General features: G+C 47.4%; 2 protein-coding genes across 2 annotated transcripts; both read right to left on the minus strand.

The window, feature by feature from the left end:
* Positions 1–2,048: 2,048 nt before the first annotated feature.
* Positions 2,049–3,501, minus strand: LOC128727140 (phospholipid scramblase 1-like). Its single transcript, XM_053821011.1, has 5 exons — positions 3,351–3,501; positions 3,190–3,255; positions 2,969–3,118; positions 2,367–2,899; positions 2,049–2,284 (listed from the first exon to the last, which is right to left on the minus strand). Exons 1-5 carry the CDS (start codon positions 3,499–3,501, stop codon positions 2,252–2,254), a joined length of 933 nt encoding a protein of 310 aa, XP_053676986.1. The 3' UTR covers positions 2,049–2,251.
* A 460-nt stretch (positions 3,502–3,961) lies between these two features.
* Positions 3,962–8,365, minus strand: LOC128727139 (mediator of RNA polymerase II transcription subunit 1.1). The gene is made up of 8 exons (XM_053821010.1): positions 8,279–8,365; positions 8,112–8,208; positions 7,882–8,031; positions 6,779–7,822; positions 6,473–6,695; positions 6,207–6,382; positions 6,004–6,128; positions 3,962–5,934 (listed from the first exon to the last, which is right to left on the minus strand). The coding sequence occupies exons 1-8, from the start codon at positions 8,363–8,365 to the stop codon at positions 5,731–5,733; spliced, it is 2,106 nt and encodes a 701-aa protein (XP_053676985.1). The 3' UTR covers positions 3,962–5,730.
* Between the last annotated feature and the right edge of the window lie 10,743 nt (positions 8,366–19,108).

Genomic DNA, 19,108 nt, shown 5'->3' on the forward strand with positions numbered 1-19,108 from the left:
GGATTCGTTGAAGTATCACACTCACATAACTATTATAGAGCCGATGGGGACGCCTGGAGTGTAACGCCTAGAGAATGAGAACGTTGTGAAAGGAGGCAAAACGGCGCGCCCGAGGGGTGGAAATGCAGTTAGTTCTCTTGCCGTCAGCAAGCACCGGAAGCGGATGCAACAATCTTAAGCAATTACACGAATATTTCGCAATTATTGTTTGTCGAGCGCGCATATTCCGAGCGAATTCGTAATGAAAGTAGCTCCTAATTCTGATAGTAGACCTATTAATCGACTGCCTATCTCTAGCAATCAGCATCGTCAGTTATGTTTGTCGACGTAACTGGACGCTTCAAACTGTCGTCGTCAGGCGTATCTGCATTTGTAGTCAACCATGTGCCGTTTACGATCGCCCAGATCACTAACCTATTGCACGATCGCCAGTTCAATTCCTGGCATGGATCTTGAGCATTGTACCAAGACAAAGGATGAACAAACTGTGCGCAAATCTTACTGTTTAGTGAAATTAGTGAACAATGTATGTGCGAGACTCACGCGAGAGATCACTCATGCAGATACCCTGAAAGGACTCCTGCACGCAAAGTTCGCTTGGTTCCATCGGTGGCTGGGGGGAATCGGTCGTAGGGATCGCAAAATTCCGATCCACACATACTCTTTCGCAATCGGATAGTAGCTTTCGAGTTCGCTGGTTTGTTTCACCCCTTTAGCTAGTACGTAATTGATGTTTCGCGGTTGGCATTGGTAGGATTGGGCCAGTTGGTTTGACGGTGGATGTAGCTGGAAATGAACTGCGAGTGGCTTGCGCAAACGTACGATCCAGCTGCTCTGTATATTGCTATTATATCAAGGTTAGACACTTATAGGTTCTATTGTGCATTCGCGCCAACCACGCCCTAATCGCCTATCGAAGTGAAAGAAATGCATAACACAAATCTCAAGACAATTATAGATATATATATAGTATAAACATAAAGCTATATACACACATTACCTACCTACCAAACTCGTATTCGCAATTACCCGTGACCTGTTGACGAAATTAGCGACCATAACCGAGGGCAGACCGAGCGATCCGCGCGTCCGATGTTAGACGTTTGACCAGTTATCGTTTATCACCTGCTCCCTGCAGAGAGCGTCGGCTAGAGCTCCACTTTTGAGGCCACTTGAGCGATTCGAGGTTTCGTGTACGGACGGACGGGAGGTTGCGAGTACTAAGGCGGAATGCAAACCGATTGCAAGCTATAAGCAGAGCGAGAATAACGCAAAGAAACGTGTCATTTTGCCTCCCATTATGTACATCCATGTAGTAATAAAAATAAGTAGATAATGTTTTGCGAAGTACTCCCAAACGGTTAGTCGCGCCTTGTTCATTCGTAATCCCGTTCTTGACGTTGGAAATGGCAGCATTAGCATACGTTGTGTTACGTGGGGCGGGTAACGGCCCTAGCCAGCATAATTCGTAGTGTCTCCACGCGAAGAAACGCTAATTGGGAGTTGAGCCCGCCGCCAGCAGAGAGAGCAGCTTAGAACAACAAACAAAGTGTAACAAAAACTTCACACCCGTACCGTGGCCGGTAGCACGTCGGTTAGTTGGTGGTGCGCATATAAGTCGAGATTTTAGTGAAATGAAACCAGTTAAGTTTACTTTCCTGCGTTGACTATTCATCTGATTGCCATTATGATTGTACTTAATTCTATCAGTCAAATAAATCTATGAGAATGCTAAACGGATACAACGTCTTTTGGTGTGGAACATTTTTCCAGTATCGTAAAATTTCCTCAACTTTCTATCATACAATCGCAAGGTTATTTATGAGCTGATGTGTACAAAAAAAACCAGCTACTTTGATACTTCTTCCCACCGACACTGCAACGCATCGTACAGGTAATAAAAAAAATACACCCTTTAAAGATGACGCACGTGTTATATAAGTGATGCTGCTATGCAGATCGTATAAGGCACATCTGTGTGTTCGGATGTTTTGTGTTATTTTGGACACACTCTCAAGACATCCCCCTTCAACTCCGTGGCGCTTACATAGTGTCTCAGTTGTACTTTTCTATTTTCTTATCAAACCAAGCAGATACGAAGTATAAATAAGCTCATTACGTCGAATAGGTAAAGCATTGGGTGTGCTCGATTGATCGGTACTGGCGAAAGCTTAACGACACGTGACACCTTTCTATAGGGGTGGTGGATTCGCTGAGAAGTGTGGACAGCTCGAGTGGCATCATGCTGCACCTAACAACAGTTCGATTGAAAGTACAGATACTCCTGTGGGATGGAACGGGCAAACAAAAGTGAACGTTCATGCAACCAGGCAGCTTATCGGAAGTAGCGTTAGCGCAACACCTACCAACATAAAAGCGGCCGCAATAAATAGTGATTTGAACTTGACGTCCATCGTGGGATCGGAGTAGTAGATGTTGTTCGTGTAGCTCGCGGTGTTGACGTTCCAGGCGCGTGTGATCGTACCCTTCTGCGTCATCCGGTCTCGGTCCAGTATGCGGAAGTGCGTCTCCTTTGGCATGCGGATCGCGTTCACGAACGGTATCGGTATACGGAACATCGTGTTGATGTCAGCGTTCAAAAGGACGATCTCCTGCGTCAGCACTCCGTAGTCTTGTTGTATGCATCCGAGTAACTCCCCGGGAGTTGCCCACACCTCAAGGAATTGATTCTTACAGAAGCAGCAGAATACACCACAACCGAGGTTTTTCTTGAACAGCAACACCTCCTGATTGCTGCGGTCGACCAGTGATAGGCTGAATGGGCGTAGTGATCCCCAGATTCGATCTTTCGGTTCGGAGTTTTCTGAGACACCGTACAGTGCTTCGTTCGATGGTCCACGGATCGTGAAACGGTTTTCGGATTGGACGCCCGAGAGCACTATCGGAAGGAGAATGGGCTGATATATGTTGTGTTGCAAGCTAGATATTGACCTCCAATCATACTTACATTCATTGAGCTCGTAACTCTGTGCAATGAACACCGACGGAAGCCCGTACAGGAAGTCCAGTCCAGCACGGGGTGAGAATGGCGTTAGGAATGGGCTGTTAACAGACCGGATACCACGAGCTGGCAGAGCGGGCGGTACCCGTAGACTAACTGGAATGTACCCCCGAGGAAAGCGTTATCGAACGTTACAAATCACACACTCGACGAATCATCACACCTACCACCATCTCGTTCGATTTGCAGCGATTGAGGTTGCGCCGTGATTATTCGATTCTCGCCACTGTGGACTGTGAACACCCGAAAGTCCGGTTATCGCAGGCCGAATAGAGAACGCCTCTACCAGGAACCTCAGTCTCACTGGCAAGGAAAACGATTTTCTTACCAACAGGAGGCACATTGTTCCGAGGTGCGGCCAGTGTACTGTCATAGTTATAATCCCAGCTCAGATCGAACGTTGGTGTATCTGGACCGTAGAACTCCGGTTGCTGCTGCTGCTGCTGCTGTTGCTGCCGTGGTACTCGGGTTGATGACATTCCAGCAGCGTCTTGGCGTGTACTTTCACTCTAGACAGCGTTACGCCCCAAGTGACACTGTGCGTGGTGTCGGTGGTTGTGCAGTTGCCCTGCAATAGGCGGTCGTGGTTTATCTTATCGTGCGTATCATCAACCATTGCTTCATTTGATAGCGGTGAAGTGTTCCCGTGCTTGTACGGGACGGCAAGTACCAACCCTTTCGGACAGCTTAGGCGTCCTCCTACCTGTTGGAGTAAATGGAACGTACGTTCACTGGCCAGACGTACGAGAGTTTGTGGAATCGAAGCCTACATGTGCTCACTCCATCTAGTAAGCTGGGTAGGTTGACGAATCAAGGGTTGTCATAGCTTGCTAGATGTTGTTAGCTGGGTTGTCAAACCTACTATTGCATTGGCAGACTTCATGGTAGTTAGTAAAAGAATCGTGTAGATCACACGTGCACTCGTACCTATTGGTTTACTGGTTTTTGATGTTATGTTTATTTAGATTTCAACAAATACTGACGTTTTGTCTCGTTGATTGTTTAGTGTATTCTGCATGGTGGCTTCGTGTGTTTAGCTTAGGTCGATCGGTTGTTTAGAGTGTCGAGTATTAGGATGTTGGGATTGTGTGTTAAAGTGTTCCACTAAACTACTAACATTTTTCGTGTAAGTATTAGTAAGCCATCTTGATGGTATTCGCTGCTGAATGTACCCTGCCTACCATACAAATTACATCGTGTTACAATGCCTTCGCTGTCTCTCGATAACTTTAGTACACCGCGGTACTTCGTCACGCTCGGTAGTGCAAGAAGAGGGATGTGATAAATTCATCGTAAATGACAGACCGTAAACTGCCCAGCTGGTTGAGTAGTAGAAGGGCTGTAGTTTGAGATTTTTATGTTCATTTTCTGTTTTGTAAGCCAGTTCCTTGCCAGTCCTGCCTTCATCGGCTGCCTGTAAAACTAATAGCTGCACTCAGTTCGCTCCTGCATTTCTTATCAGAATTTGTGTGTGATTCATAGCTCCTCTGATGTAGTAGTTAGTCGATGGATAGTCATCATCGCTATCTACTCCACCGCGAATTCCGCGAGACTGCGTTAAATAGTTTTGAACCATTTGCTTGCCGTTTTCCGCTCGTAGTCCCCCGGCCACGTGGAACGTGACCCAGTCCTACATGCTTTGCGTGCTCTTATTGTCGGGGTTATTTTAAGGGACTTCGTTTTCTTTCCTTCACATGGGGGGGCTTTGCTTGTTCCTATCTTGCTCTACACACATGTCTAGGCTGGGGTCGGATTTTTGTATTGTAGTTTTTTTGCATTCCATCTTCTTTGTAAATTAATATTTATTAGTTTCTGAAACTTACCATACACATTCAGTATAATATATATATTTTGTATAAGTATATATATATATATAGATTCTCATCATCTGCTCACAACTAGAGTAAGATCGTTCCGACCTTGAATGCTTCCTTCGTTTGCTATCCTTATCGGTGTACTGCAATATCCTTGTCAGTTGCTATAAGATTTGTAAATAATGCATGACAAAAACCGTTCTGCTTGTGGGTGTACGAGACATTTATAACGTGTTCCGATGCGTCAGTAACGAAAAAGAGTCGATTGCAGGACAAAAACGCAGCGTAAAAACTATTCGCCAAACATGACACCAAGAGTCGCCCAATCATCGTGATAAAACACTTGCATAATCCATTGTTGAGGACAAAAAAAAACATATTAAACCATGGAAAAGCCGCAAGCAGTTGACCCGCCGGTGGTTGACATTCAGAGTGTGTGTGTGTGCGTGTGTTAAACATACATACATAGTTATCGATATGCGATTAAAAATGCGCCCCAGTAGGTATATGAGATAGAACCGGCTGAAAGGATACAGGAATGTTCCTTCCGGTTGCTCGCCGGGAATGGTATGTTCTCGGTATACTGATCATCGTTTTTGCATCGATCGCACGCTTAGAGTTTATCATGCTGGGGCTTTGGAGCCATCATGGCCCACAGACCCCGTGTACAACTAATCATTTCTAAATGTACAGCCATCTTCCTGCTTGCTCACTGCACTTCTGTTCAACGGATCTCAGGGACAGGGTCATCCAACGGTCGTAATAGGTAAACTTATCGGTAACAAATTCACAACTTCACATCAAGACACCATCTCGGGAACGGAGCAGGAGATGGGACGTTCAGCGGAGGCGCAGTTCCGTGGTACATCTGGAGTAGGGCGGCATGTGACGAATTTAATTTACAGCCACCCCAACCTCGAGCATGGCCCGGTACAGACAGGGGTTCTTGGCGCATTCCCGCGGACCCAGCTGAGGTCCTGGAAAGCCCCGCAGTATCATTAGCACAGACCGAGCGGTCGTCTGACAGTCCGGTTGGTTCTCGCAGATGTTGTCCGCCTCCGAGAGGTACTGAAGATCGCACACCTTTGGCGAAACACCCTGCAAGGTCGAGGTGGATGTTTGAAATGACGCTTCCGCTGCCGGACGCTAAATGTTTAGCATACTTACGCAAAGGTAGCACAGCTGATGGGCGCCACAAGCTGGCAGCAGTTCCTGGTAGATGTCCCCGCTGAGCACGTCCACACCCCGACACCGTCGCTCGAACGCATCCAACAGCGGACATTCAGTGGATTCTGGAAGGAAAAACGGTGCCTAAGCATTTGGTTTGGAAGGATCTTCAGCCAGAATCTTGCTCGAATCGTGCTTCTTACCAACAACAAGCCCCCGGTTAAAGTCGTGCTCCATCTCGGGTTCTTCCGGGCTTCGGAACACCTCCTGGTATCGCTTTTGTGTGCGTTTTTTCTTCTTCTTGTCATCCTCAACGTCATCAAGGTTATTCTCGACCTCATCGTTCGTTACTTTGTCGCTTCCGTGCTCCATGCTGTGTCTGTAGAGAAAACGAAGGAAATAGAAAAGCATGTATCCGTCGATCTATGTACATCGATCGTGATTGACCTCGTCCAACGACTCTACTCACTGGTTGTGGTCATACTCAGCTCGTTCCTTCTTGACTGCGACGCGTTTCGTTTTTTCCTTGTCATCACACGGCTCGTTCAGTTTGTAATTCGACAGGTCTTCATCTACCGAATCCTTCAGCTTCTCCAGCGTGTGGCGCATTTTCTCGATACTGTATGCGGTAGCGAGGCGTTGCACTAGCTTGTCCTTTAGCTTTTCGAGCTGCTCCGGCTCAGTGATTGCTCCTGTTTGGAATGCAGAACAAACCCCCACATAATAGGTCAAGTAAGTAACACTTTTAATTTGATGAACTTCCTGACAGACTTACCCTGATGATCGCCCGTGAGTTTGACCGTCTGATCCAGGATCAAATCCTCGATGCCTTTCAACTTTCGATCCATGCTCTCCAACTTGTCCTGGTTGATGTTTTTCTTTTTGCGCTCCTCATCGTACGTCTTGTAAAAGCTCAACGGGTATGCCGAAGCTCCCGGCGATCCATTTCGACCGTCTTTTTTCCTACGATCCATACCAAAGTACTTGTTCCACTGGATCGATTTCTTCGATTTGAACTCTCCGATGTCACCCGGCAGGATTTGATCCTCCTTCACCACCTCCAGGTTGGAGCGTTTGCGTACCGATCGCTTCTTCTTTTTGTCATCGTCTTCTCCCTCAAACTCCTCACTCGAGTCCTCATGCTCGTGCTCATGTTCGTGCTCGTGCTCGTGCTCGTGTTCATCCTCATCCGGTCCTTCCTCCGAGCTGTGCTCATGATTGTGTTCATCGCTGGACTCCGCTCGTTTGGTCTTGCCAGAATCTGGCACATGTTCGCCATGAGGAGAGACGGTTGTGGTCGTCCCAGGACTTACGGTGGAGCTGGCGGGAGCACTGGCGGGGTCACTCGAGCGTTTACGTTTCTGCTCAATTGGCGCCCCAAACAGAGCCTGCAGATCCTTCGCCACCTTCTCGTCCGTGCCCGATGGTGGAGCTTCCGGTTTGGGTGATCGCTTCGCTACCGGGAATCGCTTCTTGCGCGATGCTGGCAACCAAGGCAAGATTGGAAGTGAACGCTTGCGTGCCTCCATCGGTATTCCATATTGTGCTGGTGGTGGTGGAGCCGCAGTCGGGTATCCTTGTCGCTTTTCGTAACCTATCGGGACCTGCTGTTCGTCTTCGAACAGCTGATGCTCGATGTCGTTCTCCTCCTGTTGGTATTTGTCCCAGAGATTCTGCAGCCGCTCCTGGAACTCGTGTTCACGATCCTCTTGTTCCATACGATCGACTGCTTTTAGGAATTCGGCTGCCACCACTTCCTGACTCGGGTAGGGCTTCTCGTGCTCACGCTCACGGAATGCGGATGGATATCCTGCCATCTCTGTGCGGGAACGGGGTTTTGTTAAGTCCGAGTGAGATTGAGTAAAAGTCGAAACTTACCGTCACGTTCCCTGAACACGGATCGTTTACGCGAGTCCAGATCATACAGGTCATACGTATACTCGGGGTGTTCGGAGTCCCGAAATACGAAGTTCTCGTGATCGTTGTTCAGCAACGGATCGTACATACGAGCTCGCTGTTCTTCGGTTGCTGTATGAAACAAAATAGACAGAGGTTACGTGCATTACCACATCTCGATGGTGTGTTCCATCACCTCCATTAATACTTACGTTCCGTCCAGTAGCCATCCTCATCCAACTGTTCGGCGGCAGCTTCGTCTTGTAGGGCTAGTTGTGCCTCTCGACGATGCAACGCATCTATGGCAGCCTGGAGCAACGTGAGGTAAACGATTATTATGTAAAATTGAAAGGAATGCGAAGAAGGGTGCTAATCTTACCCGTAACGAGTAAGGTGAATGTTGAGAGCCCAACACCACCAGGCTCGTTCCTAGCAGTAGAATCGAGTAGATGGTTAGCCCCGCCATGTTGAGGGCTGTTCAGAATAATATTTCATGGAATAATAAAAGGAGCACTTTGTTATAGATAAGGTAATGTTCTAAGGATTACTGATGGAGACACCACAGTGTCATGATCTTCCTCAGTTATTGTTAGTCTAGATAAATGCTTAGTAGAGAAACATTCATTTGATTTAGAAAAAATATCAAAACACGCCAACAGTTCGCAGACGCAAACCAATCGCTCAAAGTCGTACAAAAGGTTGTCAAAGCAATACGTAAGATCACGTTTCAACACAAGCACACTGTATCGAAATACCAAATGGTTCCCATCAGTTGAGGCACCACAACAGCCTGGAGTTGTGAGGTTCGAAAAACATGACTATAATTCTCCTTGCTTCGTGCTTCTATTCTAAAAACGAACGCAAGAACGGAACCAACCACTCAGTCTAGCGAAAGCTCGCAATGTATGTGCCACGTTGCCCTCGGGCGAGCCGTTTCCGGGCTCAATTTCCCGCCGCATTAGTCACGTTTCGCGTTTATTGTGAAAATGTGCTCCCGGTTGAGGATGTGCTTTGCGAAAGCGAACCACGCGAGGAGAAAAATAAACCATGCAAACCTCCAGCATTCAACCCACTCGACGCGACATGACAGCTTCTAGTGGATCTCATCCCAAGACCCGAGGCGACACAGTAGGCTGTGACGGCAATCAAACGCTCGAGAGCGCACGGTGCCGAGGTTTAGAGAGACGCTTTTAAACCGCTTGCACGTTGGTGAACCTTCCGTCGAGCTACAATGTCCGAGCTATTGGCGGTGCAGTGCCGGTTCGGCGTCAGCTTGCAGCCATTTAAACGAAGGGAACGAAGGACAAAGTTTAACAGGAAGAGCAAACACACTGATGGGCCGGGAAAACGTGGGGAATGCGATTATGGGACACAATTTTCCCACCCATTTTCCTGGTTTGCAAATGACCTGGGCTTAGGGTGGAAGGCTTGGTGAGACTCGAGCTCACTCGAATGGTATGTTGAAGTCATCGTCCACCGAAACCGGTGACGCCAGCAAACTGCTGCAGTAGTAGCAGCAGCTTCCGGACTTTGGGTCGCCAGCCCAAGAATGGCGAAGCATTTATTTTTCACTCCGCTGCTCATTCACTTCGGGACGCTTCGACGGACGGACGGAAAACATTCGACTGATTATGACAGATAAGGCAAGGGATTATGGTGCGCTGTTGGAAGTGGACGATGGTCCTCTTGACGGCGCGAAGAGGCTCTCGATTCGGAATCCGAGAATGCTGCCAGCCACGAGTGCTTTCGCTCCCTCGATGGTGTTGTTAGTGGGACTGGGAATAAAACATTCCATCAAATAAATTGTTCTGGAGGGTACTGAATGTTCTCGGGACGGCTTATACCCCGGAATGGAAGGTCTTTTCTAACAGAAAAAAAAGCCTTTGAAACAATCAACCCCGAGCAGCTGAATGGGGCTGGGGAGCGAAAACATTTTTCACCCGAGCCGAAAATAACTCATGGATTTCTTTCCCCGCGAGGAAGGAAACAAATAACGGGCTTAGATCACTGTCGCTTTTCGCAGGCGATAAGTTTTAGTTTTCGTCCTTCTACTCGATGTCGACATCTGGACGTCAGGATCTCGCTTCAAGGCTCGTCAGACGGGTGGTCAAATAATGAAAGGTTTGAGTCGGTGCATCACCATAAGCCATCCCAAACAATGACCCCAGGCTCTACTAAGGCTGAATTCGTCGGAACCAGGGAGTACAAATTTCAAACTAATTAATTCTATTTCAATAATAACGCGGTCTGCCCCGAGGATGGGCTCAGACCGGTGGCGCCGCAAGGATCGATGGTAACCAATCTGTCAGCACCGACCACCATGAGCATGTTACCGTAATCTAGATGGGATCTGGGGATGGGACCAATCGAATTACCTGCTGATGGTCTGGTCTCTCTCAAACCTTCGATTACTGTTATTCTGGCTCCAAAGGGATCGTGCTGTTGCTGGAAATGGATCAGCGAACACGTCACGCGGCCATACCAAACGATAACGAGGATTCGGGTTGGCTTTATTGCGGATGAGATGAAATTAGCGATGCAAATTTAGGTGCTGTTTTACGTGAGCTTGTTAAACCAACCGGATCCTTTCAGCCACCGTGTGTGCTATTTTCGCTACCGTATCATCGCAGGGAACGGCCATTTCTGGCATTCAGATTGCGTACGATAAGGACATGAGTTATCGACTGATTAGTTGGTGGAATGTTTGATTGCTAGAGGAATGATTTCTACGTGAGAGCAAATGATACGTGATGGTTTTAGTTTTCTAAACATTGATTGGTTATGGTCGATATTATGAAAATATACAAGAAGAGATAAAAGAAGGAAAATGGTGAAAAAACAAGCAAAAAGCATAAAAATATTTCTAAGGGAAAAAGTATGCTGATAAGACTAATAAAACCCTTTAATATTCGATGTTGAAGAATAAAAGGTAGTTAAAAAAGCGCAATAACACAGTAAAACGAAAGAGTACAAAATCCGTAACGACAAAATGGTCCTCTAAACTCAAGGCCATTCATAAAGGAAACGAGAGAAAAGCATATCGATGGGCATTTTCACAAAAGAACGAAAGCAAAACCTGCTCTCTGTTCCATTAGGCCACGGGCATCCTCGGTATCCTCGTTGTAAAATTTTATTCGTAACCATAAGTATCGTATTATAGCGACCCGGGCGACGGATCGGTGACCATTCGAAAGGACACGGTCACAGGTCCTGAACGTGGCCGCCATTGACTCCATTACGGTGGGTCCATCATTTCATGCATCTGCGTGGAGCCTATGGTCGGGAACGGTAAGACCGTTGACATTCGGGGTCCCAGTACGGATTTTATATCTTGATTTAAAATTTCCCATCGGCACCAGCTTTGGTTCGTCGGTCTTGCAGTCTTGCTCCGATTGAATCCTCAAATCCCTACTCGACCCTGCCGGCCACATGGCAAGGCCATCTAGCACCACATGACGGGTTTTTATTATTTACGGTACTTTCAGCGACGTTGGGCTCGCGAGAAAGTGGTCCGAAACGGTACCTTGTCACCGTGCCGTGGTGCCGTGGAAAACTTTTCACTCCCGCGGGGACAATTTACAAATGGCGGTGGTGGAAATGAACGACCCAACGGGAGCACCGAGTGTAATAGATTTGCTGCTGTGAATTATAGCTGAAGGACCAATTGTTTTCTCTGTTCTCGATCGATGCTTCGAGACACTTTTTGAAATGAAGTGATGGCGCATTTCTTCAGCACGATGGCCAATTTCACGCATGATGGGTGATTTTCAATGAAGTTTTAAAGAAAGAAAAATGCGAGTCTGAAAAGTTGAATCTTATGGAGAACCAGAGAATCATTTCAGCTGATGGAAGCTCGCTAACTAACTGCTTGATTGTAATTTGTTTTTCACAGAAGGTAAAGCAAACTGCAGGTCATCCGTATGGAAGGAAATTTATTTTCCAGCTTCTTTGGAGGAAAAAAGCTTCGTTACAAGGCTTCCCACCGATACATCTTCTTCACAAGCTATGGGGGAGAAAACTTTTCCCATCATCAAGAGCATCCTGGACATTCAACACACTCACCGATTGCCGGTCGGACAAAATTCGATCAATCGGTCGAGCACAGATTTTTACCTGTAGCAATCGTGCCCTTGCCGGGCAGGGAAAGCACACACCCACACACGTGTGGATGCCTGGGAAATTTATGGCCTCTGTTTATTGCTTTCGGCGAACGATAACGCACATACCGCCACACAGCCACCTGGGGAAGAACAGTCCGACAAATGGCACTACATTTCGTCCTGATTGCAAAGTTTTATTTCGTCCCATTTCATCAGCATAGGGAAAGCGCGTTGGGTGTCAATGCGAGAGAAAAAGAAGCTTACTGGGCATTAGATACGCTGCGGGTATGTGGTGGGCTTTTTTTTGGTTTGTTTGCATGTGTTTGCCAATTCCCGGAGCAGCTTGGAATACATTTTCCACCCAACCGACCAGCGAAATTGTAATTTATTCCATGCAATCCCACCCATCGTCCCACCGTGGCCAAGCAACAGTATCGCTGCGATTGTTTCATTGATTTTTTGTTGTTGCGCTTCTCCACACGCATCGCAGTTCTGTTTATGCGCGTAGATCGATTTCGCTGGGCACTTGTAATCTAGCTAATTAATATCACTCGCACTCGTTATCACGCCTCCACTCTGGGGGTGTATTTGTACGTCGCAAAAGAGAGCCCTCAAACGGCCGTAGAGGACGCGAACTCAACAAGTCTTTCGAGTAGCTAACAAATGAGTCCCCTTTCTGTGCACCCTAGTGGTTTGATTGATCCGAAAGCTCGATAAATTATGTACCAAAGGGACGCTCCATTCGCTGACCCGTTTCGAGGTTTTCCCCATCACTTGTCGAAGGTTTTTATGTGCCGCGCTGCTGATGTAGGATAATTTGTTCGCACTTCAGCGCACACAATAAATAACCCAATGCCGGTGGGAACGAGATAGCGGTTGCCCTTGAGGTAGTCCGAAACGCAGTTCCAATCGACGGGTGGTTCGAAGCCAAAACTGGAATATAATAAATCAAACAAATGGTGGAACAAGGTCCCCATCTTGCTGCCACCATCGACAACGGTTCCTACCAGGGCAGTTCCATCGTTGAGCGCTTATTGAGCACGGGAAACGTCCGAGATAATGATGTCCTCGCCACGGGCTTGGATGTGGGTTTGTCAATGCCATCAACTGTAATCATCCGAAAGCCAAATCCAGCCCGTGGGCGATGCCACCATCCAGTAGGATCAGCTGAACACCGTTGGACTTGGACTTTTCCTGGCTCGACCGTTGGCAGGGAGAAACTTTGCCCGTTTGACATTTTATTTGGATGCTAATTTGAAATTCTACCGTAACGAACTGCGGGCTCGGAAGGAGAGTTGTGAAAAAGTTTCCTTATCTTTCTATTCCGGAAATCGATACCAGCCTCGACTGTAGAAACGAAGGAAAGTCCTTTCATCTGCGTGCACCTTTCTTAGCCAAAATCGAAGGCAGTTTATTGATCTTACGCAAACGAACCAACACTTCGGGGGTTGGTTTTTGCAACCACCACCCTCAATCGGGCTGGTCCGAGTAGCTAAGCCCACGGCCTGAAAGGTAATCGCAATCAAAAGGGAAATTTCACCCGACCACCGTTAGATAGTATTTTCATTAAAATACTTTGAATCCTCTCCCATTTCGCCCCCTGTGCCGATGGAAAACGGTGGCAAACTCAGCTGCATGCGGGTGCGCAAGATGATTAAGGGATGTGTTGAAATGAAATTATTCACCCCTTATTGACTCCCTCCATTGATCAGACGCCGAGAGAATGGCATGACCTTTTGGTGGGATTACTCCTGACGCCCGAACGTTTGAAAGGAAGGCACGCCAATTGAATTTCCCCGGCCTACTACTGGGAAGGGCGACAGGGCCTACTTAAACTATTTCCCATGGTTCATCGTTGTCGTGCTCACCGTCATCGCTTGAAGTACGCTACCCATCAAGGAAAGGAGTTTTGCGTTCGTAGAAGGATAGGGCTCATCTTTCTCATGGTCTCCTGGGGCACAAGTGAACGTGCAAAAAAAAAAGTGATGAACCTGAACATGCTCTAGCGAGTGCCCTAAGGGACACAAGGGAACAAGGTTAAAGGCAAAAAAAATGAACCGGATGCTCCGGAAGCGAGCAAACAAACCCCACAACGCTGCAATGAAAGCCGACCTTCTGTGGGCAAGTTTCTGGCTGGTTTGCATCCTTTTTCGGACTGGAAAGGGTTCGCACAAACACAGTGGGGCTTGAACATAAACACGCTTCCCATCTCGCTACTTTACGAGCCTACCAGCTCGGTAACGTGATAGGTTCAGCTTTAGAGCGTGGCCTGCAACCGGGCAACGGCAAACCCAGGGGATCGGTGGCCTTAATGGCGTATAACTTGTTGCTCGTTCTTAGCACAATAACAAGGTATTGCTCCTGTTTCGTAAAGGGAAGGTTGGTATCCAAAAAAACAGGTGTGTAGCAGGTGTGAGTTTAAGGGGGATGGGGGCGGGATCCCTAGAACGCGAAGGAAAACGTGAGCTTTCCGCAGTGTGAAGCGTTTCCGAGAATTGAAAACTTTTAGCCTGAGTGTGTGCGTAACAGGCCATTTTTTCTTTATTTTGTCTCACTCTTTTTTTCTGGCAAACATCTTCACAGCACGGGAAGTGATCGGAAATAACTACACACCAGGTCAACTACCGAAGGGATGTGATCGTTTTCCCCCAATTAGAGGGATAGCTTGTCAACAAGCAACCTCTTAACTGGTTGCCAGGGTAGCTCCTTCTGCGTTCCTGTTGGACGAATCGAGCATTCGTTTTTTTTTGTTCATCCTTAAACGAAATCCCGAATCAGGACCGTATTTGTGCGTCCTGCTCGAAGGATAAGGATGAGGAGTTGTTTGCTTCCTTAAAAATCCAAGCACTCTCCAAAGGACCTTTTCTCGGTGTCGGCGATGGAAAATGGCTACATCACGCACCAGCACATCAGGCGTATCTCATTACCGTCAAACCGTAGCTGACACACGCTGCACGGCGCAGTTTCGTCGCCACTTCCCTTAGCGTACAGCTGTATCCTTGACGTCCTTTCCAACCCCACCCCAAAATGCACACATACACACGCACATGAACACACACACAGTCACATCTCGTGCACATGGGTCCGTTGGCCGTGTGCGCGACTCACTCACCCCGAACGTCCTTTTAGCCGCAGAAGCGTCCTTTCCTTCGCTGTCGAGTTGGGGAGATTTTCTCGTATCCTGTGACGGCACGTGAAAGTGTCCTGTTATCCTGTACGGTTGTTCCTTCACGCGTGCCTCGTGACGAGGGCACTGGACAAATGCACGAATGCAAGCACGCACTAGGATGATGGGGGATTAGATTTCAGGCACCATGTAAGGACGTCACCGTCCGACGCACCAGTCGAGATTCACGTTGCCGAGTGTCAGGCGTCTAAGCTGCGTTCGGCGTGAAAATCCTTCCAGGGCGCCCCTATTTATACAGTCGCTCCAAAGCGAACCCCGTGCAGGGATGATTCAGGTGGTTGTTAAGAGAGAGTGCGAGAAAGAGAGAGCCGACTGGAGCTTTTTTCCTGACGCCTGAGAGAGATTCTCGAACCCGGGACTCGAGTGGCGTTGAGTTCTTGCACAATGGACGAAATCTCGCGGAAGGGATTCGATATTTTAGATTAAATAGGGATTATCTACGTTTGGTGCTAGAGGTGTATCTTTTCTTTCCTTTTATCGAGCGGTTATTCGATGTTGGAAAAATTTTAAACCAGTCAAAGCTGCTGTTTTAAAACTGTTGGGATGATATTTTAACCACAATGTGGGCAAGCTTCGACCAACAGTGCTGGAAGAGCCCATTGATCGATAACAGTGCGCCTGCGATTACTGCGAAAGCTTGCAGAAAGTCCCAGAAATGGAGAGCGAGAGAAACAAAAACAGCTCAAAGTGCACCGATAGTATGATTTCTCGCGAGACTAAAGGTCTAAGTGCGTGTGTGTGGTAGCGTCTGATGGTTGTTCGATGTTGTGACTTGTTTTCCTACCAAACTCCTGAGAACATTGCCGAGCTGGCATCGTCCCATTTGCCATTCTTACTCGGTAAATATTGTCTCTTTTTCTATTGCCTTTCACTCTAGTGCTCTCGCTCGTTCATACGCTCATGATCGACAATTTTAATGCTACCTATCGGTTGCGACTCGAGAAGCTCCACCGCATTCATTCATGGTTCGAGAACTTCTTGCTCGGGGGCGAATGGAAGGATACGATGAGCAAAACAACACACACATTCATACACTCACACATACGCTCATTTTAACCAAGCACCTAGTTAGGCCGATGGCGACGAGCAACAGGAGCCATTGGCGAACGACCGACCGGTTGGGTTCCTTACCGGAAGAGAATGGTATGAAATAATTGAATTAATTTCACAGCACCCCTCCTCTCATTGCTTCCACCTCATCACTGCTCCTGTCCATCCTCTGATTTGTCCCGTTTTCACCTTCACCTTCGCATGGCGCTCGCGCTACACGTGGTGCGGGCAGAAAGCTGTGCGGTACCAGGCGCCTCCATCGATGGCATGCGGTGAAGGAAAATGCAACCATCCTGCCCATTTCCATCGCTTTCTCGATGGCGTGATGTGGTATGGAGAATTCGGCGAAACGCAGAGAACATCTCGCTCGCAGCGGAAAATATCGCGAAAAGCACACCGGAATGCGACCGCACCGGTCCGGGAGTTTCGATCGGACCACTTGAGTGGGACATTAATTTAAAAGGTAAGCTGGATTACGCCTCTGAACGGGCGTGTCGCAACGGGCAACGGTGGGTGGACGTGGGTGGCTTGTTGAGCTTTCTCTTCTTTTCTCTGATGCTGGTCGCTTCGTTCGACCGAACAGCGGGCAGCGTATGGTTGGCTGGGAAAGCTATTAAGAACGCAATCGAGCCATCAATTAGCATAAGTCGGTGGCTTTCTATAAAATGGGGTCTTGTACTTTTGAGTGTTTCCTATTTCGATCGATGCGAGTGCTTTCGTTTGATTTACAGTAGCCAGATAGTAGCTGTTCTTTCAAAATAAAATAAATCATAAGCTAAATACACTCTGATCGTTTTTCGAGCAAGGAAAAAAATTCATGATTTTTTTTTTCGATTCTGGTTGAAAACACACTTTACTTTACGGTATTGATGGCTTTTCATTTATATTCTAATCTAATACATCTATTATTTTTCCATGGCTGCAAATGGGCTTAAAACTTCCATTATCCATCAAATATCAGGTGTTTAGTAATGAGCTTAAACCATCCAGACTTCGCGCTTTCTTTCGATCTGGAACATGCTTCATCATCACCAGGATAGCACGTTTTATTTGGCCACCCCAGCTGTCCGTCACCGTCTGGTTTCATAAATATTAAATTCAACTCAAGTGAAACCATCTCCGTTTCGCCGACGGAATGATTATGGCAATGTTTTCGTCGTCAGGTTATTTATTTAACATCGCACGATTCCACACCGAAGAAGATAACGTGAAAATGAAGCTGAATGTAAAAGGACGAAAAGAAAAAAAAATTCGCTGATAACAAGCTGTGCCACGCCGGCTGTCAGTTTTCCCAAAAACCATCGTGCCACCCCGCAGGATACCTGACCTTGCGGAGAAGTTGAAATTGTCCCCACTACCTGGAACTGGAAGAGCGGGAAAACAACACCAGCACGAAAGCAGTCGCACTCGAGGCGGCCGGTGCTGTGAGAGATCTTGTTTCAAAAAATAACAATGATAGCAATCATCAGATCCCGACTGTTCCCGTTCGGACCGAACAATCCTGCTTCCATCTTCGACAAAATCAACGATGGGAAAATATTTGGCAATTCTCGCGCTCTCCATTCGCTGAATTCGGTGGTGCGAGATTATTTTTAACGTTCGTGTTAATACGCCCCTGGAAGGTCGACTTCTCGGCTTTCAGTCCAACCTAGGGGAGGCAAGGATTAACGGAGCAATCCGGGCTTGGGGAACGGTTTGAGGGGGTGTCCTTTTTGTGCTTGAGAGATTATTCGACTGTCTGTAGACGAGACGGTTTAAGTGTGTGAGGCCAATCGAAGCTCGAAGTTTCGATCGATTTTGAGCCAACCTAAGAAGCGGCATTTATCTTTTCCATATTTATCCACCCAAAATCGCACCCTTAAGCCCGGGATGTGTGAAGTAAAGTGTACTCGTTTCATTTTCCTCCCCCTCGCTGTGAGCAGAAGCCACCCAGAAAGGTCTGAAGGGACGACGTCCGCTGAGGTGACGGGTTTTGTGTTGTGCTTTTCGATCCTCGTTGCGTGCTCAACGAGCCGAACGAACCCTGGCGCGTGTCCTGACGCGAAGTGAAATCAATAATGAGCGCATATCCACATCCGGTGGAACAGAAAAAGAGAGAGAGAAGTGAAGTTGGTAGTAACGAGACGTAAAGGTGTCCTTTGAAACGTCCCGGAGATGTTCCCCGGCGTGACTGCCGGCAAGCACTCGGCTCTACTTCCATCAATCTTCTCCCATCCATTTTCCGAGTGTTACTTCTCGTGGCTGGTCGTTCCGGCCCTTCCGGTTCCGGTTGGACGGCCAGGTCACCGGTTGTCGGACCGTTTAATATCGCTTGACCGGGCAGTGCACAGTGGGAACTCCTATACAAATATCGGGATAAAAGTCTAGCGCCATTATTTACTGGACAATTTGACAGCCTGTTTGTTTTCTTCGGCCTCCTATCCTGGATTGGAAAATTTGAGGGTATTTAGGATCCTTTTGACCAAAAGATCTGCATTCTCATTGCCGTGAAATTCGATCCTTTCAGCTATATAATCGATGTTATTACTTGGTGCTAGAAAAATCCTTTCCAAAAACTCATGAATTCACACGCAGATCATGTAAAAATTTTGAAAAAGGTCACCGGAATATGAAATATGAACAGTTTTTATGAATATGAACAGTTTTTCAAAAATCTCAAATGTGTTTTTTTGACTTTTATCCCGGCAATTACCCAACGTGCAGTGGTTGAAAAATTGTCTACACTCACTCTTGACGGCAGTTCCGGTCAAGTGTTGACCAGGTGGCGTTATTTCGATCGGTCAGCTAAAGCCTGCCACTTGACGAAGTGTTGCTGGTGGTCTGCTTTCGAAACAGCAACACTCCGGACTTACTTTAGTGGCACTCTACACGA

The sequence above is a fragment of the Anopheles nili genome, chromosome 3 (assembly GCF_943737925.1).
Source record: "Anopheles nili chromosome 3, idAnoNiliSN_F5_01, whole genome shotgun sequence".
NCBI classification, from domain to species: domain Eukaryota; kingdom Metazoa; phylum Arthropoda; class Insecta; order Diptera; family Culicidae; genus Anopheles; species Anopheles nili.